At 39.6% G+C, this 24,267-nt stretch overlaps 1 protein-coding gene across 1 annotated transcript; it reads right to left on the reverse strand.

Annotated features, from left to right (window-relative positions):
* Positions 1-5,822: 5,822 nt before the first annotated feature.
* On the reverse strand, positions 5,823-23,357 carry ankrd33ba (ankyrin repeat domain 33ba). The gene is made up of 6 exons (XM_044176698.1): positions 22,425-23,357; positions 13,155-13,284; positions 12,591-12,731; positions 11,784-11,925; positions 10,861-11,059; positions 5,823-7,372 (listed from the first exon to the last, which is right to left on the reverse strand). The coding sequence occupies exons 1-6, from the start codon at positions 22,866-22,868 to the stop codon at positions 6,827-6,829; spliced, it is 1,602 nt and encodes a 533-aa protein (XP_044032633.1). The 5' UTR covers positions 22,869-23,357; the 3' UTR covers positions 5,823-6,826.
* Positions 23,358-24,267: the final 910 nt, after the last annotated feature.

Here is a 24,267-nt window from a genome sequence, read left to right on the forward strand (position 1 = left end):
GCTCAGGTGGTGTTTTGAAATGAAGAAGCATCTCTCCAAGAGCTGTCTGCTGTAATATTTTTTTTTCCCCCCTTCAGCTCACACACAAACACACACTCATACACAGTGTGCACCAGGTGTTAGTGCATGTAATCCATCTTTACACAAGCATCTGCAACCAGGTGTTCTGTCAGTTTATGTTAGCCCAATAAACCAGCTAGTGCAGGCTTAGTTGGTACGAGCCTCTGTCAGCAAGCTGGAACACCCCATTAAAGCAGAAGCGATCTCCTCGACTCTCCATGGCTGTATATAGTTTTCTCAATGTGACAGACCTCTCATCCCCTGCCATGCCCTATTAGACTGACTGGACGAACAGATCGCTAAAAATGTATCACACTGCCCTGCTCAGCAGTCTCTGGAGTATGAATTCCATAGTGAAGAAGGTAAATTGGATCAAGATTAAATACTCAGAATTTTGGCCAGTATTAAATTTTATTGCTAGTCTAGCTAGTAAACATTAGGTCAGTATTTAGCACATAACACTGACACCGCAAATAATGCTTCACTTAACCATACAGGAGAAACTGCCTGTCATGGTAGTGTAAAAGTGCTTTAAAAATACCTATTAAATTGTGCATCTATGTACCTTTTTATAGATTAAAAATGGTCTATTAAATATCAGATAATAGGTGTGTAGGTTTACTTTTTTTTTCATGTTAGTACATCATTCATGAAGTCTGTAGAGAGACAGCTTTGTTTGACCTGGTAGACCTGTTCATTGACTGGCTCAGTGGTCGGTTGTGGTCAGTACTGGTGCCCAGTAACAACAAACAACTGCCCATGAGCAAGGCTCTGCCCTCTGTGTGTGTATTTAGGAGGGATATCCAAAAAGGCCAGCTTCTAGTAACCACGTGTCAGCAGGCAAAATAGGTTATCCCGTCTGTCAGTCTGACTCCGAAACATGCTTTTTTAGTTTAGAAACAGTCAAGTTGAAGGCACTTTACCTTCAGCGCCAAGTCCTTCTCATTTAGAGGCACTTTCTTACATTAGCCTTGAGTATTCGCCACCAGCTGTTGGCTATGTGGTCCTCAGGAACATTAAAACTGGCTTCAGCTAGTTGAGACTGGTCATTTCTGTGATACAGCGGCCTGAAAACCTTCCACTGATGCTGCGGTTTACTCAGTCAACAGGCAACACTGGGAGGAAAAGGTATTTCGGTCATTTAGATCAGGGCCATTTTGGATTTGCCCACGGTCATTTTGATAAGGCAGCAGGGCTAAAATTACATTTTGGCTCCAGTTTCACCAAAACCAAACTGCTTTCTCTTCCAACTTCCTTTTTTTTTTTTTTCGTAAATATTCCAAGCATTACACTGTATTATGGGCGGTACTCCTCAAACAGCACATTGACAGGATTTGATGTTAAACTAACCTATTTTAGTGTTATCAAAACTCCTCGGAGAAGATGTTTTTGTGTTAAAGAGCTGCTCTCTGCCAAATTTTGCTCACTTTTTATCAGTGCCGCTTGAAGTTCATTTTTAGTTCACACGTAGTTAATTCTGATGCTGATTGAATTGTGAGACATTTTCATTTATTCATACTTTGCAGCTTTTCAGAAATGGAATTCATTAAGAGGGACCTACTCTATCCTTGATTGCATCACATTAAAAAGAATACTAAAAAAAGAAATAGAAATGATATAGCTCTCATACCTTGAGGGATAGATTACATTTAGTTCTTGCTAAATCAGAGAAAATATGTAGAAATTCATTGTGACCATAAGGATTATATATTTTAAGCTTGTATTGTTTATAAATAAAGCCTCAGATGTGACTATTCAGTTTGCCAGAGAGAAATTAAATAATTCAATCAATTCTAATTAGCTTTTTAAACTTCAGTCTAATATATATACACAGATATTGCTTAGCGTTACTTCTTACTTATTGCATGGCACATATAATACATATTTAAGATCATTCATATCTGATATTTAAGATTTGAGCAAGAATGCTTTCATTCAACCTTTATTTAAATCTCGAGGAATCATGGAGGGCATGCCCTCATTTTCAATGATGTCCAGAGTACAAAACAGAATAAATACACACAAAAAATAAGTAACGAGAAAACAAACAGACAGCAACAGAACTCTGTTAAAAACAATTACATTCAAGTGCAGAATAGTTTGTAATCATGATTTTAAATTGACCTATAGGTACAAATGTGTTGAGTTTTAGTGTGTGTTGTAAAATGTTCTTAGTGTGTGCAGCACATAAACCAAAAGCAGTTTTCCCACATTTAGTGTTTTCACGCGGGACATCGAGCTTCAACCAGTCAGTCACTAGATCGAGTCAAATAATGACTGTGGGACCAGTTAAATAAGGAAGTGATATATTGTGGCAAGTTGCCATTAAGGGCTTTATAAATAAATAGAAACCAATACCTGTCACATCTTACTGTTAGAGATGCCCACCCAACCTTTTCATATAAGATGCAATGATGAGTAGAATAACTGTCACCAGTAATAAATCTTAGGGCGGAGTGATAAACTGAATCCAGAGGCTTAAGAGTGGAGGCAGAGGCATGTCTATAGATAACATCATAATCCAAGACAGACAAGACGATGGCCTCAATTATCTTCTTCCTACTGACATTGGGAAATTAGCTCTGTTTCTGTACATATATCCAAATTTTTGTCGTAGCTTGCTGACAAGTGTGTCAATGTGAAATTTGAATGTAACTTTTTGATCCAGGCAGATCCCAAGATATTTGTACTCTGAAACCCTCTCAATACTCTGTCCATTCATAGCGGTAATATGCAAACTATTGTCCATAATATCTCTGGCTCTAGAAAAAAGCAAGTATTTAGTCTTGCTTGCATTCAAGACTAATTTCATATTAAAAAAAAATGCATCTTGCAATTTGTCAAAGGCTTGTTGTAGTACCTCATTGGCTGAGTGTGCAGTATTTGCAAAACAATACATAACTGTATCATCCGCATAAAAATGGGCATTACAATTTATTATAAAGGATGTAATACTGTTATTAATAATAATACAAGACAGGACCCAAAATGAAACCTTGTGGAACCCCCTTTGACAGTGGTAGAAATACAGAACGATCATTTCCCAAAATCACACATTGCTGTCTATGAGACAGGTCGTCCTGAAACCATTTACAGGACTTATAATCTAAACCAATATCACATAGACTCTGTAGCAGCATAGCATGATCAACAGTGTCAAATGCTTTTGATAAATCAACAAAGAGGGCAGCACAATATTTCCCTTTGTCAACACAAAACTGTTTAGCTGAAACCAGACTGGAGTGGAAATAATACCGAATTTCTTGAGAGGAAAGATTTGAGCTGATTATTAACTAATGATGCCAGGACTTTAGCAAGACAGGACAGTTTGGAAATTGGCCGATAGTTATTAAGATCACTTCTATAACCACCCTTACGCAGTAGGACTACATGTGCAGATTTCCAGCCTGTAGAGTGAACTGAGAGGTGCGGTTTAAGGAGGGCACATGAGCCAAAGGCTTGCTATTAAGAGCAGATCCTGAGTATATCATAACAAACTGATTTCCAGCATGTGTGTTGAAAGCATGGAAAATCTCTGATGTCTTATTTATTTGGCAGTCATTAAACGTAACATGAGAAGGAATAGATATAGAGGATTTGTTTTTATTTACATTTACTGCTTAAAGAATAAGAGATTAATTCTATGTGATAATTTGCTTTGGCTTTTCTCAAGGAGGATGTGCATTTATTTCTGAGTTGCCGAAAAGTCAGCCAATGGGCTGCTTCACCAGTACGCCTGGCTAGAGCCCAGGCTTTGTCCCTTGCCTTGAACATCACTGATAATTCCGTGGAGAACCAGGGCCTTGATCTATCTTTAACCCTAAACTTTATAAAAGGAGCATGTTTATCAATGATAGCAAGTAATGAATTTGTGAAATATTCCAATGTCAGTTCTACATCTGGTATTTCAGAGTTGCGATGTATATTACAATGTGCTAACTACCACATCATATAACCTATCAAGATGCAATATTACATGTTAATCTAATGAATGCAATCAAAATATTACATAATTTTTGCTTATTATTATTTAAATAAAGTAACAATAATGCAATACTTCAGTTGTTGCATTATTGTTCTTACAGATAATTTCATTGGTCATTATTAACTTCAATCAGTAAAAATGTTACACCCCTTAACATACAAACATTGGGGATGCTTACAGATTAATGCATCAGTAATTATAATCAAGTGATATAATATATATTGTTTGGAAATTAGTCGAATGTTTGGTACTTTAAGTATATGTTAATGCTAATACATATGTACTTTGTAGATTTTAATGCAGGACTTGTAACAGTGTTGTAAAAGTGTTGTAACAAAAACCACCAGTAGAGAGCCCCAACTAAGGATTCCCCCAAATTCACAGGTTTGACAGAAGCACTCAATGAGTGCTGATCTGAATCAGGTCATCCTGTCAAATCCCAGCCTTTAGCATCACTGTATGACATAATAGCTGTCATTCTATCAGTGGATAGTGCCCTGTTTATTTGGCCACTTCTGAATTTCTATGAGGGATTTGGGTCCATGGGGGAGGAGGGCAGGATGGGGAATCGCTGACCAAGCCTGTGGCGCCTTATAATCTCAGGTTACAATCTAAACCAACAGCTGTTTGAGCTACAACAATGACCTAAATATTATCTGATGCATTCAGGGCTAATAGGTTTTGTCTCTCTCCCATACACACACAACACACACACACACACACACACACACACACACACACACACACACACACACACACACAACAGTTCATTCCTCCACACTCTGTATGAGTCCATTTGGAATAGATGAACAAAACACAAACACATTATGCACAAATAACACAGTCCTGACCAGAATTCAATAGCCTGTCAAACATATAAGCATGTGATGAATGTAAAGGTATCTCAGCTTCATTCTGCATGCCAAAGAAGCAGTTTACAGAAATACTGTAGAAACCTTGTGAAAATGCTTTCAAACTGCACACAGTAGACATTGTTGGCCATGATACTTCATTGCCAGCTTACGTTATTAGTAAATATGTTAATCCTGCAACCACTTTGCTAAGTGCAGAGTTCAGTAAATGTGCAGTTTGTTCATCTTTTGTCATGTTCAAATGGCTTCCTCTGGGCTGTATCTAAGCAGATTGCCACTCTGAAGTCAATGAAGTTTATTTGAAGGAATGATTTGGCTGCGCAGTAACCCTTGTAACCCGTTAGCAACTCATCACCATGTATATTAGACACACACTCTTGGATGGCACTTAAGCTGCAATCGCCATGAGGAGTTAGGACCGTGAAATTGTGCTCTCAAAAATCCTGACAATGTTATGTCGCTGCTCTCCCCGTGGCTCTGCATGTTTATACTCATGGCTATTTTTTGCCCCATTATTTTCACTGTTCTAATGTTAAAACAGGAAGCAGACCTCTTGCTCTATAATGGATTGGCTGTTTTTATCAGAGGGTCCATATGTTAGGGATTATCACTTCAATTCTACATAAAGTAGAATTGATCGAGGCTCGAGTGTACTATCACATTGATCGAGGCTCACCCTGATTTCTCAAACTAATATCACTACTGAGTTGTTGTTTTTTTTTCTGTAATTGTTACTGGATGAAACACATGCCCCCAATGCTAAGATGTTTTATGAAAATCAAGAAGAGCAAAAAAAAAATCCCATCATTTTCTTATTAACTTTCCAACATAACATGGCTGAGGCATTTGAAATGATAACAGCAGGAAAGCATCAATATTTGGCTCAGTCACAATCACATCCACAGTCACCGTTAGCAGAAGTGTTTATTTTGTTCCCATCATCTGTACCCTGTATACACCAAACTCACACATCTTAGAGTTCAACATCTTGTTAGTTTATCACTATTATAACCAGTGTTAATGTCATTTTGCAATCCAAACATTTGGGAAGAGTTTGAACTTTCTTCCCACATGGTAAGATTTAAGTGTTACATCACAATAGTGCTCTACATTTCAGTCTTGGTCTCAAACATTAAGACTACAAAACATAGTTGTTTGTATATCAGTATGTGAAAAAAGTTCATATGGATTAAAAAATAAAAAGTTTGTCATCAAAAAGCATTAAAATCTCTAATATAAAATATATATGTGAAATACATTCAAGGGTTTGGGTCATTATAAAGTAAAACAAAAAGCATCTAAAAACATTGCTGTCAAATGCCATTAGATTCTATATAAGCTTGAGTTTAGCTTTCTCAGTCAATATGACACACCCATTAGTATTCTCCACTGAATCTTTTAAAGACATTATTCCATAACATCTTTAATAAAAGCTTCCATTTTTTAGGCAGAATGATGAACACATTTCTGCTGTGGTTACAGTCTGAAAGAATGTGTGTTAAGAAGTGTCTTCTGCTCCAATACAGCGTAACACACTACAAAACCATATAGACTTGGCCATCCATTAAAAAGCAATAAATATGAAAAATAAGTTAGCTAAAAACATTCAAGTATCAAATCTCCTGGGTATTCACTGTCTGACATCATAAAGGACACTGAGCATCGTACACTTCTAATGCTTCAGCAGCCATTTTTAAGAGGCCAACCGGCATCCCCCTTGCAAAACTGAGCAGACAAAAGCAAACTTCAGTCTTCTGTCCTCTTTTAGCAACATTGCTGGTAATTCTAAGCTCACCCTGAGCACATATATTGAGAAAAACATTAAAGCCAAATCTGTCCAACTTTATGGTCTGTCCAGATTTTGTCTCTCTTTGGGGCAGTGTCCATAACATACTCCGAGGCAATGATATTATTTCCTTTTCCCGGCAGCAAGGTGTCTCTTGGTTATAGCCTCCAGTCTCCTCCTCTCAGCATCCTCAGCTTTCCTTCTTTCTTCTTTTAGCTCCTTGTACCGCCACTTTGGTATCTGCAGCAGCTGCCCCCCTCCATCTTTGGTGCTGCTCTTCCTCCGGATCTTTTCTGGTTCATAAGTGGGCGTGGGGGCCTTGGACACCCTCACTTTGGGGATGCTGAACCCTGGCCTGACGCTGCTCCTCCTCAGCACCATGTGCACGGGCAGCAGGCTGGTTCTCCGCAGCTCCAGGGCTTCGTTATGAGCCACGATGCCCAGGCTGGAGCTCCTCTGTCGAGGCACCAGACTCTGGGCCTGAAGGCTGGCCCTGCGTTCTACTGAGTTCTTGGCCACCAGTGTGACCCGGGAGTTCTGGAAGAGTTTGAGGTGGCTGTCCACCCTGTCAGGGTCGATGGAGCGGAGCTCCTTGGCACGCTGCTGGCGGATGATCTCAGGAACTGCATGGCGCCGTATGCCCACACTTGGGGGGCTGTCAGGACACACCTGAAACAAAATCAACAGTCTGTGATTAGTATTACTAGTTATAATATCAGTAGTGTAATATTAGTAGCACTGCAGTAGCAAAACTAGTGATAGTAATAGAATTCTGGGTGTTTTATTAACAAAAAGCAGTGCTCATTCTCCCTTTTGTTCGCAGTATTTCAGTACTGGTAATCTTGCATGAATAACCTGCTTATCAGATAAGGCTGGCGTTAATTATATCCTTTAATTATTATAAACTAATCCTATGAAAAAGCAGAATTTGTTGATAAAAGCTAAATTAGTGTCATTAAATTAGTGATTTATCCTTTAATAGCATCATTATCACAATATTAATATTAGTATATTTACATCGTAGAAAAGGTTTCAATCGTAGTCATCTGGACACTGTTTTCAGAATCAAGACGTTTCGGCTCCCATCATTCTCAATTGTGAAAAAAATTGGACGGGAACTGGAAATTTAAGCTACTCTGAGTTACATAAGCCCTGCCCTCAGGAAGGAATCTACCTGATTTTCTGTTAATAGCTAGTTTCACCTGAAACTGACCTAATAGTTCCCAAGATGGCCCAGTAATCAGTAATCAGGCCTATTGTTTTCTGGCTGCATCTACTTCATCACTGTTAAGTGCCTGATTAGCATGTGATAGGCGTGACCAAGTTGATAATACACTCTGATAGACTTTGGGCAGATTGAATCTCAGACCACCATTTCTGTTCAAAGAGGGGTTCTCTTTTTTCACAAAAATGGCTTCCTTGACGCCCCGTTCAAACCAACTCTTCTCTCTACTTAGAATTTTCACCTCGCTGTCATCAAATGTGTGGTTTGTAGCTTTTAAATGCAAATACACGGCGCTCTGTAATCCTGAGTTAGCGTGTCGTCTGTGCTGATAAAGTCTTTTGTGAAGTGGCTGTTTGGTCTCGCCTATGTACCGTTCTTTGCAGTTTTCCTCACTGCACTGAATGGAGTAGACAACATTGCTCTGTTTCTGTGTGGGTAACTTGTCCTTAGGGTGAACGAGTTTCTGTCTTAAAGTGTTGCCTGGTTTAAAGAAGACAGGAACATCGTGCTGTCTAAAGATCCTTTGTAGTTTTTCAGACAGTCCAGATACATAAGAAATAGAGAGACCGTTCCTTCTTGGTTCAGTTACACTTTTGTCCTGTTTTTTGGCTCTTTTAACTTTGTTGATAGCCCAAGTAGGATAACCACAGGCTGAGAGTGCATTCTGGACATGCCTTTCCTCTTTCTTCTTACCCTCTGAGCCGGTGGGCACTTCTTGGGCTCTGTGTTGTAATGAACAACACAGAGCCCAAGAATATATATATAAGTACATAGGCGAGACCAAACAGCCACTTCGCAAAAGACTTTATCAGCACAGACGACACGCTAACTCAGGATTACAGAGCGCCGTGCATTTGCATTTAAAAGCTACAAACCACACATTTGATGACAGCGAGGTGAAAATTCTAAGTAGAGAGAACAGTTGGTTTGAACGGGGCGTCAAGGAAGCCATTTTTGTGAAAAAAGAGAACCCCTCTTTGAACAGAAATGGTGGTCTGAGATTTAATCTGCCCAAAGTCTATCAGAGTGTATTGGTCACGCCTATCACATGCTAATCAGGCACTTAACAGTGATGAAGTAGATGCAGCCAGAAAACAATAGGCCTGATTACTGATTACTGGGCCATCTTGGGAACTATTAGGTCAGTTTCAGGTGAAACTAGCTATTAACGGATACTCAGGCAGATTCCTTCCTGAGGGCAGGGCTTATGTAACTCAGAGTAGCTTAAATTTCCAGTTCCCGTCCAATTTTTTTCACAATTGAGAATGACTTCCAGATGGGAGCCGAAACGTCTTGAGTCTGAAAACAGTGTCCAGATGACTACGATTGAAACCTTTTCTACGATAGAACACTCCTGGACGAATGAGGGACTACACCGTCTTATTTTGGAGTATATTTACACATAGATTCTATGAAACTGCAGCGATAGAGCTACTACATCCTACTAATATAAACAAAAACTTAAGTGCTGCCTTTGACACTATTGATCATGGCATTCTTTTAGATAGACTGTGGCACTGGGTGGGCATCTCTGGCAATTCTGTGTCAGCATTAATAACTTCATGTCATCCTTCTCCCATATCAAGTTCGGTGTGCCTCAAGGTTTAATTCTGGGTCCGATACCGTTCTCCTTATACACGCTTCCCTTGGGTAATGGCATATGCAGACATGGGATTTCTTTTCATTGTTATGCGGGTGACACACAGTTGTACCTCCCTGTCACGCCCACTGACCTTAGTATGGTTCTCTGCAGGACTGCCTGTCTGACATAAAAAATTGGATGTCGATAAATTTTCTACAGCTCAACTCAAATAAAACTGAAATACTTGTTATTGGGCCCCAACACATCACTAAACAAATACTGCCATCTACTGGCTACCTGTCACAACATATCAAGCCTGTAGCAAGAAATCTTGGAGTCCTGTTTGATAGCAATTTATGTTTTGAGCAACATATCACAAAGCTTGTCCAATCATGTTTTTATCACCTCAGAAACATTGCAAAAATCAGATCTATTTTAAATCTTACTGATGCAGAAACTGTACATGCTTTTATCTCCTCAGGCCTTGATTATTGTAACAGTCTGTTCATTTGTCTTAATCAAAAGACCTCGTAATAATCCCTTATGAACCTTCACGTAGTTTGAGATCTTCAGGCAGGGGTCTTCTGTCTGTTCCTGTTTTCATCCTGAGTCCAGGATGAAAACAAAGGGGGGCTGAACTTTTTCCATCAGGGCCCCGAGGCTCTGGAACAACTTGCCCGAAGAAATTAGGTTGTCTGAGTCAGTGTCTTCTTTTAAGTCTCTTCTCAAAATACATTTTTATTGGAAAGCATATCCTGATTTTACCTGAGCTGTCTGTTTATTTTATTGCTTTTATGTATTTTATTTCTTTTATATTTTAGCATTCACTGTGGTATTTTATTTCTCTCTTTGTGAAGCACTTTGTACTTTGTTTTGATAAGTGCTCTATAAATAAAGTATTATTATATTATTTATAAAAACAGAAGTAATTCGCACACTAATGTAAAAGCACACAAATGTAAAAGCACACAAATATCGACTGTTCAGTCAAATTTCAAGTCTGTGGACAGTGATTTCCACATTATTCAAGAATGTTTGGCTCCATCTAAAGATAAGAAAATGAGCCCTGATATCCCAAACTGTACTGAGTATGTGCAGACACCATCAGGAAAAATGCAGACGAGAGCAACTTTATATAAAAATCCTTCCTTATCACAAAAAGTAGTTGCCTGTTTACTCATTTCTTCACCTTATCTCAGCTTACATTTGCAAAATGCTTGTTGGTGTAAGTGAGGAACATGTGGGTTGGGGTAGATGTGCTCTTGGATCTCGTGGGATACAGTTTAATGCTGATTAATGAATAAGTGGATTATGAAGAGTAAACATGATCTCTATAGCTTAATTACTCACTGTATGGCATGCCACAGCAATGAAAGGGCTCCTCATGGCAGTTGTAATAGAAACCATGTGGTCGATGACACCTTCCTCCTCTGGGTTAGTGACATTCGCGATGTTGAAGACATTTCGCACGGTATCCGACAGGCGCTTCAGACAGCCACGGGGCTCCTGGGCTTTAGCTACCAGTGATGCCAGTGGGGGCCACTCTAGACTGGGAGAGTAAATTTGATATAAATCCACTGCACAGAGGCACTGTAAGGTTTACTCTTCAACATCATAAAGTAAGTCATAGCCTCTCTTAAGGTTACTTTTGTGTTACGTTTTTGTGTTGCTTGATGCATGTGTAATATTATATGTTCTGTACATGGGATGGGTAGTTCCATGCAATTTACTCCGTCACCCTATATTTTTCTCCCTTTCTAATGCTTAAATGGCCCTCCTTATATCTACAACACAGAGCTTTTTTTTAAACCTTCTTGCAACAAATAGCCTATAGGCAAGACCTGTCCAGAAACACTGAAGAGGAGATGATTTGTACATAACTACATAGCTAGAATGCTAGTCAGGATTATTTGTTTTCTACAAAGCCAGCTGGCAGGGATAGACTGCGTTCATCAAACAGCTCATCAAGATGATGAGTTGTGGATTTGCCCAAGTTAAGAATCAGAGAAAAGGACTTATACACAAAATAACTGCCTCAAGGTAAAAAGGTACATCATAACTACACATGGCAGCACTTAATAATTTTCTATGTTTATACATGAAAATCTGCTTGCCTTCCATCTCTCTCCCTTGGAACACAGTTTTGAATACTTTTGATACTGCAATGCAGTGATGAAATGCATCACTTCTTCAGATATTGGTATATGAGATAATTGCCCATGACAGACAGACATACTGTACAGAGAAACAATGTGAGCCAGCTATGAGTTTACCTGTACGTATCACTGTACTGGCGGGCACAGGGCCGCTCCATCAGACGCGTCATCACCCAAGCAGTTTCATAACGGCCCGTAAAAATGGCCCACTCCCTGGCAGTCAAGTGGCGGCCAAAGTCCCTGGCATTCAGGGCAGCTCCTGGTGGACACCACGAAGAAGGTTAAATATGTCAATGAAAGGACATAGCAGAAGGTGGATACACAAAGATAGTTAAAAGATAAGAAGGTGGAGTTTAGAAAGAGTTACATGTACTCAGAAGTGAAGGGGAGAGCAAAAAAATGACTGAAGATTTATAAGTTTGTGTCCAAATGCTGCTATCTGTCTTGGTGTGCTCAGGACAACCCATGCACACTACCCTCATACAACTCTAACAGGGCCTGTTAATAGAGGTGTATAAGTGCAAAAAATGCCAAAATAAACATGTTGGAAAATGTATCTAAATATGTCATTCCCATCATTAAAGTTAACCCCATCTTGATGATTTGGTATCAAATCTCTCCATTAGTTTCACAGAGAATAATCATCTAATAACACAAATCTGGGTCACTGCCAAAACTTATTCAAATTGTCCATCTGTCCACCAATTTTCTGAAAATCTGTTCATAGTTTTCTGAGCTGCCCTGATGGCAGAGTAATGGCAGAATAAACAACTTTTGTGGTTGTAATCAGTAAAATCCGCCAAAAAAATCCAGGTAATTTATAAAATCCAGATTTCTGATTTTGACAATCATTTGTGTAATTTCCTCCTTTCTGATTGCTACAGCGTTGTGTACATTTAGTGTAATTAGACACATTTTCCTCACCTGCCATCATGAGAGAGCGCACACATTCCACCCTTCCCTGCATGGCAGCTTTCATCAGAGCGGTGAAGCCGTGGCAGTTTCTCCTCTCGATGTCCAGCCCAGAGTAGTAGTTGAGCAGATAGTTGGTGATTGTTATGTGGCCTTGAAGAACAGAGGGACGGACAATAGTTACTGTAGATCACAATGCGCAGTCTGTAATCATATCATTGGCTTGGATAAGAGCTGCCAAATGTTCATTCACACTTGCCCATCGTATTTTGGATAGGCAAGATCCACATCTATATGGCTGGTTCTTATTCGCTTTCACACAACACACTCATCACTTCTCTTTCAAAAAGCTAGCAGAGTACAGTGAGTGCAGACTTGTGTTTTTAATGTTCATGTGTGTGTGTTCATCTGTGTCAGCATTAGTGCCAAACTGCCTGTGTGTGTATATTTGTATCTGTGCGTGCATGTGTCCAACAGTACTGTGAACCATTCTGTCAGCATCTGTGTGTATGTAACTAAGCCAGTGATATACTACTGTGTCCGGTGTGTGTGTGTGTGTGTGTGGGTGTGTGTTACCTGCTTGAGCTGCAGTGATGAGAGCTGTGTTTCCCTCGCTGTCCTGCCAGTTGACATCCAGATACGGACACTGAGACAGTGCTATGACAACGTCCACGTAACCTTGGTAACACGCAACCAACAGCCCTATCTGAGACAGGAAGTGACAGGAGAGGAGAAAGAGGAGTTAAAAGATGAGGGAAAGGGAAAGAGGCTTAAGTTTAGAATCAGCAAAAATGTTCAGAAATAAAAAAAAAACTTGCCAAAGGAGATGAAGCAAAACTGCAGTAAGTGCTGATATATAGGAAGTAGTATGAAGAAAAATGCGATCATGGCAGTGTCAGTAGGACCAGGGGATCTTTCAAAACTAATATCCCTGAATAAATACGACATCTGTTGTCTTTATACTGAGAACTGAACCGCCTTGAACTCAGTGGAAAAATAACCTGTCTCCCCGTCTAATGTTGTTGTGTACTTGTGTGTACGTGTTTGTGCGCATGTGTGTGTGTGTGTTCATGCCAGGACAGGAACCCTTTTATGTGCATGTGGACAAGTGTGAGTTTGGGAGTGTGTGAGTCCTGGAAAACTCTTGGAAAAGTATGGTACTTTCCGGAAGGTGCACACTTCGTCAGCCAAGACAAACAAGTTAACACCAGAGAGAGAAGACAGTTTGGGGGGGGAATTCATGAACACAGAGTTCTCAATTGACATATCATATACACAGTGTACATACATGTTTTCCTACAGGAAGTCAAAATTCACAAATTAGTCTATATATGTATGTAAATGATGGGATTAATGTGATGAGATAAATGTATTATTTTATTGGAAATTATCTAATTCTTACAAGAAATGGCTTAGATTTTGAAAACTCTAATTAGACACCTGTAGGAGACAATAAATTGTATATTTATGAGTTGATAGCTGATGAGACGATGCTGTCTATTTGTTTTAAACATGCAGTATAGTAGGCACAGCATATAGTCTGTCATATTTTCTTTCGGTTTTCGGTTTCTAGATGACTTTTGAAAGCATATGGAATTTTTTGTACGACAACCTTTCATTCCTTAGAGCAATAATACTGTGTCTTTTTTCTGCAGTCACAGGTGTCTTTTGTTTTGTTCCATTAAAGGCATAAAACTTACATGTACTGCATTTAAATCTGCCTTCAAACTGAATGTTTTCAATGTGAGAAGTGAAATACATGATATTCTTGGTGTTCAATTGGTTAAAATGGGTAAATGATTGTATTACTGTATTTCAACTCCATGCAAAAGATGAAGAGTAGACAACAAAACTAAACAATGTCAACAGGCTTTGTAGTTTTTTTAAGACAGTGTATGCAGGCTCACAACTTGAAGCTGGAGCTATCGTAAAAATGTTTTATTCGCAACAAAGTCAAAGTCGTTCATAACGACCTATTAATTGGCAAGCTAGCAGACTCTAACGGGGCTCTTACTTAGTGCTTTATGAAAGCCAGGTGTGCTGGAAAGGTCAACCAGTCAGACCTACTCCATGTCGAAACACACGCAGATGCATGCATCACGCAGATGCATGCAAAACATTTATGTATTCTGCTACAGGTGCCTGCTGAGAGTAACGGAGAGTGCTAAGGGTTTTCCAATTAATGTATTTCTTGAGATTTAACCAGCTTTGCTAAAATAGAGGGTGGTAAAAATCAGACAACTGCACTGCCTTAGGTCATCAGGCTATGTCACACTGCACATAACCTAAAAGTATAAACGATGATGATGAAAGTACATGTTCTGTGTTTTTTGAAGTGTGCCAGCACAGACATGGGGATTTAAAAAAAGAAGCAGTATCAACTATCATGGGGTATTAAACTTGTTTGTACATATTTAATGCCATGTGAATATCAGATCTGTGCCACAAAGAGTTAAAAATCATACTTAAGAAATAAATTCAAACTTTACTGGCAAGAGTGAAGTATTATAGTTGTTACAATTTGTTCCACATTTAATATTCCTTGAGCAGACTTGATTCGTGAACCTGCTTCTGTGACATGATGTTCTCTTCAGAGCACTCGTGAAATCTATTGATGCTTTGCAGCTCTTGGCATGATAAGTTTTTAGTCCTGGTTCCCAAGAACACTGTGTTACTCCAGTTAATTATTCTTTCAAACTCTGGTATGGATGTGAAAAGTTTTGTCTAAATATAATATAATAATGACAAAAGATTGGTACAGAGAGGGCTTGAAGGTTTATAGAAAACTTACAAAGACTGTCAACCTCCTCTATATCTACCCCCCCCACACACACACACACACACACACATTATACTGACATGGTGTGCGAAAGGACAGAGTTATATGTGTATCTCTACATTCTAAACAATATCTCTATTCAAGTAGAAGTCAAAACATAAAAACCTTGTGAAAAATGCCTACACTTAAATAGGACATAAATCTTACACAGATTTCTCAGGTAGCATAATGTTTCAATTATCCTTAATTTAACCAGCATCAAGGCTATATCAGCATCATGTTACATCAACCAATCGAACACTCACATTTTTCAAGACAATACAGTGCCAATATTCCCAACACATGTGATGGTCTGATAAATCCTATAATTACAGCTTTTTGTCAAAGTGTGGGTAGGACTGTCCCACCACTGCCTGTATTTGTGTTAATATATATCAGACTGAACACATGGTTTCTTATTTAAAAAATAGCATCTACGCTTTTGGTTCAGTTAAAACGATGCCTTGCAGCATTTACAGTACATTTACAGTAGATGTTTTTTCACTTGTAAGACAAACTGAACTTTAACTTTTGGCTAAAACAAGCCAGGCTGTCAGCCAGCTGGAGGTGTAGTCACATTAGTGTTGTCAGCCCTGAGAGTTTTAAGGGGAAAAGGTGGAGCGGTCCTGTGGAGTAACTGGTGGATTGTCTGGAAAAAGTTCAGTTACGCTGGCACAGCTCCAGATTGCTCTGTCTGGTTAGACACACACATGTAGACCGTGTCTATGTCTCTCTCTCACTCTCTCTCTCTCTCTCTCACACACACACATTCTTGGCAACCCTCCAGCCTTGCTGTGGTGTACTTCAGCAGCATGCCCTGCAGCATGTCTGGAGCAATCTCAATTGTCTGACAATGTCCTATTTTTTCTTTGAACCTTTCTCACAAACGCACAAATACGCAAAAAACATTAGCAACTTTTTAAAAACCTTTTTCTCCCAGGCTCTAGTTTTCTACTCAGCACATGCCTATCATACGCACAGTGATATTTGTTACATCTATTGGGCTCTGATGCACTTAATCAGTGGCTGCTGGCGATGTTCGTGAGAATCTGAGAGAAGAGCACGAGCGAAATGCACACACAGAATACAATTGCAGAGACACAAATGAATTGAGAAAAGGCAATCATGTGCCACACAATATTACCCACTCCATGACTAACACTGAGGCTAAAGGGATAAAAATAACAACACTACCAGGTAGCTCAACAACCCTGAAACAATCAAGAGAGGTACTTCCAGGGATGGCTGAGTGTGTGTGCAGTGCATGCGTGTGAGATAGAGATACAGTAAAATGTAAAGTGAAACTGAGCATGACAGAGATTCAAATCCTCATCAATAGTTTTTGGGTGGATTATGTATTTTGTATGTAGGCCAAATGAAGAAACAAATTACAGCAATTTTAAAGCTTTCATTACTTGATGCTGATGGACCTAGACATATGTCCTCCCTGACTGTAATCTCCTCTGTTCCATTATACTGGATTGTAACTGTTCTCATAAAATGTGTTTTTTCCCCACAAAGTTAATGCAGACCCAAACTTCCCTTTGATGGAAGTGCAGTTTTTCTTGACCTTTTCTAGTATAATAGCTTGTAAAGTATAATGTAGTATGCATTATGTTTGAACTCAAGCCAAAATGCCCTGTGGGGTGGAGTGATATTTTTCTGTGCACATGGTCTGATCTCTTGATACTTACAGTATCAACACATGCTCTTCTGCTTTAAGATTACTCAAATGTAATACATGTAGGTGGCAATATCTATATTTTTTGTACCATAACATTGGCCCCAAGCCCGTTCAAGTAGTTTGTTTGAAACTACAGTATATTCCCTGATAATAAGATGACCGGTTTCCCCTGATCTCTGCCTGTTGAAAATTAAGTGATATAACAAACTATTTCTTTGTGCCGCAAAGATAACAATTAAATTTAAAGTACCAACAGTCGTCAGTCTGTACCAAAAAGACATGCCCACTGGAGTACACCAATAACGGAGGTGCTGTCACTGGTAAATGTCTTTTTGGTAATGACTATTTTGACCAAATAAGTACACGTCATAAAAAACCAAGGTGATATATATAGAGATTCCTTAAAAATGAATTTTAGTTTCGGTTGAACTTGAACTTTTTAGCATTTGCAATAAGAGATCAGTGGATTCTGGTCTGAATACACACACACACACACAGACACACACACACATATGCACACACGCACACACACACACACACACACACACAAATTCTGGTCAATTTATTATTAGCCCATATGGACACACATTCACAGACTTAAAGATAAAGACACAAATAAACACACACACTCACAAAGTAATCTGGGGAATATCCAGAGCTAGGAATAGAAAGGCTTAGCCGTATCAGACAGAGTGACACAGAGAGAAGGGGGGAGGGAGAGATACGGAACTGTGTATCTATAGTTAATGTGAGAATAATAATTCTCACACTGTAATAATTGGCCTAGTGTAACCCTTAAAATTCCTTATAGACACACAATAAATACAGGTTTCCCAACCAATGTTCAACTATGTTATTAATTGCATCTTAATCAAATCAGGTAAAGCAGACCAAAGTACACATAACGTAACATAGCATCTTCAGATAAGCATGGATGAATTGACTGACTTTAGCTGGTACTGAAATGAAAGAAAATCTGGAATAATTAACTTCACGGATATTGTAAGTAGTATGTAACCAATAATCAATTCACAGTTTTTGCTAAGTATAGGTTTTAAATTAGAAGGGACTAATCAGATATTAGCTCTGTCTCAGCAAACTGCCTATTTATGCCTCTGTGATGTTTCTCGTTCTGCTACTGCTGGAAAATTTGGCAAATATTATCTAACAAATACTGTAGCAGCAATATCATATACACAAAAACAACTAGGATAGCATCCCAACCAAGCAGAAACCTGTTTAATCTCCCCATAATGTCTAGTATTGGCCTTCCACTGCTAGAGTAACCACGATCCTGCTTCCCTTGTGGGTTTCCCAATGTGACCTATAAATCTAACTACCTTCTTGTTTCCTGACTAAGGACTTACCCACACTGTATTTTTTACTTCCAAATAATTACTGGTCAAAGCTACTGTAAATCCTGCAGATCATCCGAGCGGCAGAAAACCTGTATCTCTGCAGCCTGCATAAACCAAGTATAAAACGTTGCATTGGTTTTGCATTTACAGTACATCTTTGTGTTCAAGAACATGCACACACACGCGGGCAAATACACTCTAGACCGCCCTCAATTACATACACCAGAAGCACTGGCACAGACGTACTGGGCCATGTTTCTGTCAATAGCCTCCCTGTTAACTGTCTTTCTGTCTGCAGCTGAGCGTTCACATGGCTGCATCAAATCAGATGTGTATGACTGTCGCTTTGATTTTTCCACTCATCTATATTTGTTAGCAGCATCATGCTTGTTACCATCTGCAGTGCCCAATTTCTGTCTCCCTGCCTGTGCCTCATTTAGTCTACCTTTCTGTTGGCCTAATGGTCGATCTGTGTGTTGGTCAGTTGTACTTTCTGCCTGTCTGACACTGGCAGACACTGTGGTTGACTTTGTCGCCTGGTGCCTGCAACATACTGTATCTGTCCTGGTTCGTCACCTGATCTCACCCTATTTGGAAAATTTGATTGTGTTCTATAGCGGGAGGAGAGTGTGTGTATGTGAGTGTGTGTGTGTGTGTGTGTGTGTGTGTGTGAGAGAGAGAGAGACAGTCAGGCAGGGTGGCCTCATTTAAGTTTATTGGATTGTGTGTGTGTGTGTGTGTGTGTGTGTGTGTGTGTGTGTGTGTGTGTGTGTGTGTGTGTGTGTGTGCATTCATTGGGTTTTCATGTGAGCATGACAACTTATCCAATTCACTGCAAGGGGAACACACTGTCCTAAACAGGGTCAGAGGTGCCTGAGGATATTGATATATTCATTTGATATATGAAACATGCTGGAAAAAATAATATCAAAAGTTGTGACTGATGATTTATGACACTAACTTACTCATAAGCCTCAAAACTTATTCTCAAGTTACCCTGGAACATTTGCTAGAAATGTAGGGTTGTAATGTTCAATGCAAGTCTATAGGCTGTGTTAAACAAATTGCCTTTGCATTCCTAAAGGTCCATTTGTTCTCGTTGTCTTTCCTGTTATGTCACACAGGTTCATTTTTTGCAAATGTTGCTTCAGGCTATTTGTTTTTCTACCCTCTCTGCATGTCTTATCCTTAATACGTGCCATGATGCAGATATTTTTTCCACAAGAGGGATTGTTAAAGGTTTGTTTATCTTTTAATCATGAAACCTCTTTCTGGACCATATCAGTGTGATGTAATTAGATGTAACAGAGCCAAACAGACCCTTGTGGATTCTTTGGTGCAAAAATCTACCATTCCTGATTGCCACAACATATCAAAATACACACATCTTACATCTTATGTTACCCACATGCCTTAACTACCATTTACCACAGGCTCTGGGTTAATCTCCTGTGTTGGCAAACATCAACCAACACAGAATCCCTAGCAGCTTCTGGGCTGCTATTCTGTAGCTGATCCTGACCTCTGACCCACCTGTTGAAGGCCACCACAGAAAAGAGAGGCAACAAATTATGTGTGCTGAACTGGGAAAATGTACACGCTTTTTTGCATCCTCAGAGCCTATTTAGGTCTCCAATATAGTCTACAAAATATTAATAAAGCCTACTCTTTTCAGATGGGCCTGGTGTATCAGGGTTATCATTAAAATTTCTTATTGATTCCACCTGTTTCAAGGGATATGTATTTGAACTAGTTCTGTACAACCAGATAATTACAACTGTATAATGCAATACTTCCATATACTGTAAATATAATTTGACACAATCTCATTATCATCATCATAATCATTACACTGAAAATCTCCCTATAAACTGCTGATGAGAGAAAGGGGAAATATCCAAGACTGGGATGTAACACCCCTCTTTGTCTTGCACATCACATTGTCAAGCTGCCTGCTGTATCAGGATGTTGACATCTGTGTCGGGATGTTGAACACACACAAACACACACTAAACTGCATTGTGTCAGGGTACGGACACATCCCTGAGGTCACAGGGCATGGCAAAGTACACACATCCTGGCTATGCAACAACACACAACACACGCACACACTAGCACACTGTATACAAGCATGTGTTTTTGGGTGCTTACCAAAATAATCTTGCAAGTCATATAGAGGAGAATTCTATACATTCCTACTCTTCCTTCCCATGACCTCATCAGTAATTACATACATACAGAGAAATAAGGAGGGAGAGGTGGTGAGAGACATATAGAAAAGTGAAATAGTAGAAGAGAGATGGGGGTGACCTCAAGGTTAGAGACACAGATTTGTGATGTAAGGTTAGTAGTATGAAAACACAGGCCAGCTGGGAAATTTTCAATGGAGACAGTAAATGAATAAAGGCACTGCACTCCAAACTTCTCTACTAGAGCTCTTTAGTTGCCAATGGTAAAAAACTACAGTTATATTCCATGTATGAAGATATAAAACCATGTGCTGGTAATGAGAAAAAGGGCTTTGTCAACTCTTTTCTGGATAAAATGGCAAAAAATGAACCTAACACAAGTACATTGAGTCATAACAATACAATAAAATACAATACAATAAAAGGTATGGGATTCCTGTTCAGCATGGGGCCCATTGCCAGCTAATTTAATTACTATTTGTGAAATGTCCGAATGAATGAAAAGTAGTCTAGCGTTCCATCATTATGGATTTATCTCTTTGCCCTGGGCTGCAGTTCTTTGGCAGGAGTGAAGCAATACACAAGGCGTAAAGGGATACATACTTTGATTGCACTGCAGATAAAATTTCCAATAATTTTCCAATAAGCAGTAACTCTTTTGATAAATTACCTTTAGTGAAAAATATACATTTGTTTATGTCATTTAAAGTCAACGGACTGAAGTTGTATATAAATGATTACATCAGTGTTTGATATTGGTAAAAGTCTACCATTCATCAAACAGGCACTGCTACTTCCCTATTGTGGAATTTATGGTTTTAAAATGCATCTTGGGTCATTAACAAGACTGTTCAAATTGCTCTTAGACACACTAATGCCATCATCTCATTGGTAGATAATGTGTTTGCCTACGGACTCCCACAAACTGAATCCAAATCCAGAATTTAAAAAATGCAGTCAAATGCACACTCACATATGCATAAATGTGGCTGCATGACCACACACACACACACTCTCACACACACAGAGGATTGTGTGTTCTGCTAACCTTAAGGGACTTCAGTGTTTCTATAGAGCTTGAGGTTGCTTGCTCTTGCGAAACTAACTGTCAACACACACACATACACAGACCTGTCAGAAAATACCGGTTTGGTATGAAAAATCTTTCAGGATAAAGGTGTCAGTGAAAATAAACTGACCTAAGGACATAATGAAGTGGCATTTTCAAGCCAACTGGCAACCTGGTAAGAAATTGTTTATTCAACCCACACTCAATAAATATATTCAATAAATATCAGACTATCCGTCTGATATTGATTGTTAACTGATTGATTATCAATCTGGGTATTAATTAATTATTGCATTTAAGTTACAGACTTGAGATACTGGTGTAATAACTTTTCAGTGAGGTAGGCCAGCATGGGCCTAGAAATAGATAAGTAAGCCACTGCAGCAAGCTCAATCATCATTTCAATACCTACTGAATCTGAGGCTTCTGAACTGGAAGGTGATGGAGGCCTCAGTTTGGTACTAATACACAAACAAGATTTAGTTCCCCTGAGTTGGCCAATTTAATACTTGCCCCATAACTTGTCCATAAATTATGTAACCAAAAAGCCAATTCAGCTACTGAACTAAACACTTCAACAAAGCATTGTCCCTCACACTAGTCTGTTTTGAGATAGCCCTACAAGCCAAGTTTTCATGTGTTAACACTTGTGGTGTCAAAGCGGACTACTGAAAGTATTAGAAACTTGTGTGAAGTTACTCAAAGTGGCCCTGTTATGTGCTTCATACCCTGTTATTCCTGTCGCTCTCCTTGACCTCCTCCTCCCTCACCCCATGCCGTATCATTATCCGGACGATAGCCGCGTTGTTGGTGCAGCACGCCTGGAAAAAAGACAGCGGTTGCGGGCTTTCCGGAGACGGGGTGCGCTCCGAGTCCGCGAACACATCATCCGGCGGGTAGAAGGAGTCGTCCGAAACGATGCTCCGACAATCCTCCAAGTCCTCAAAGTCAACTTCTTCGAATTCATCGTCGTTTTCCTCCCCACCGTCGTCCTCTTCATCGTCCTCCTCGCACGAGCCTAGGTAGTCCTCGTCAGAGTTGGACAGTGGCTCCTCGACTATGGTCGGGTGGACTTGGGTGATGTTTCCCCCGACTTTTTGGTGCTGCTGGCGCTGTCTGACCCGGACCGACGAAGCGCCTCCTCCATCCCTGTCGTCCGTGATAAGCACCATCTAACCCCCGAGTCTAGGGCACTGTCCTCGGGGTATAGTGCAGTCTGGCACGCGGGGCGAGGGCATGGGACTGGCTGTCTCTCCAGACAGGAGCGAAATAAAACTACCGTAGGTCTACTTAAAAAGTCACTTACGTCGCCTACGGCAGCCTAAATCACACAAACTCCTTGATCTGTGTTAGCCTACTAGTTAAGCATGTTGCGCGTGCAGTTACCCATCAGTCATCTTCGGAGAGTTGTTGACATTGTGCCCATCTGAGCAGTGAACGCCCCACGAAGTGAGACGTTCTTTTCGCGCGCCCCCAAAAACGAAACCACGTTGAGTTGTAGTTACAGTTATCCGGTTCCAGTGCACATTAATGGAAATACGATTCAGGTTAAGCAAAAAGTGGAGCTACAACAGAAAGTAAAAACGCTGCGCACACGACCGTCCCATGTAGGGCAGAGAGAGACAGCAGCCCGTTAACCTATAGTCGCCTAATCCGATTAGATGGGACTGGGACTTCTCTATCTCTCTCTCTCTCTCTCTCTGTCTGTCTACTGACAAGAGATTAATTCTTCTCTCTGCTGGACGCAACCCTGTAGTGAAACATTAATATTCTTAGAATATTCATATAGGGATATATGTTTGTGGTTTAGTTCAGCTTTATGTGTGTAGCCTATTTATCTGTATGATATTGCTTTAGTAGACCATTTAAATTGAGATTCAAAAGGAAGCAAGTACAGAATCATATTAAAACTAAATATATATTTTATATATATATGCTCTCTCTGTAAAATCAGAGTAGAAATAAACATTGTACCTTCCTCCCTATTCCTATTAATTAGTTTTTAAGCACCTGTGTTAATACAGCAAACACTGCAAGTCACAGTTCTGTATACTACATTATGATGGTGTGACAAACTGTTTGGTTTCTGCTACTATCTGCCAAGATTTTGTGGTTTCAAGCAACATTGAAAACAAAATAAAAACCCTATGCTCTTCTCCTTTTAGAAAAAAATCCCACTTGTATGCATGTATGGTACTTTATTTACTGGTAAAACACACATAGGGGAAAACCAGCATTTAAGTGCCAGCCTAAGATGAGTCATTTGATTTGAATATCTACAAGGCATCAATTTACTGTAAACCAAAATAGGCCTGCCAACTTTCAGGCTATTAGAACAGATCAAAGTTCAAATTAAGGGCTTAGCATTATTAAAATGATTGTGTCAAATGGGTTACATTTCCCATAATCATATGTAGTATGATTCTGAGATCATTCATTTTACACAGTGCATTCTGTTCAACCACCATTCTCTTTCTCTTTATATCTCATTTTCTTGGCCACTGGCCAGTTGAGATAATAGAGACTGGGCTTCATTATTTGGCGCTGAATTATGGAGAGAGTTGGGCTTGT

Source organism: Siniperca chuatsi, linkage group LG19 (assembly GCF_020085105.1).
Source record: "Siniperca chuatsi isolate FFG_IHB_CAS linkage group LG19, ASM2008510v1, whole genome shotgun sequence".
Lineage (NCBI taxonomy): Eukaryota > Metazoa > Chordata > Actinopteri > Centrarchiformes > Sinipercidae > Siniperca > Siniperca chuatsi.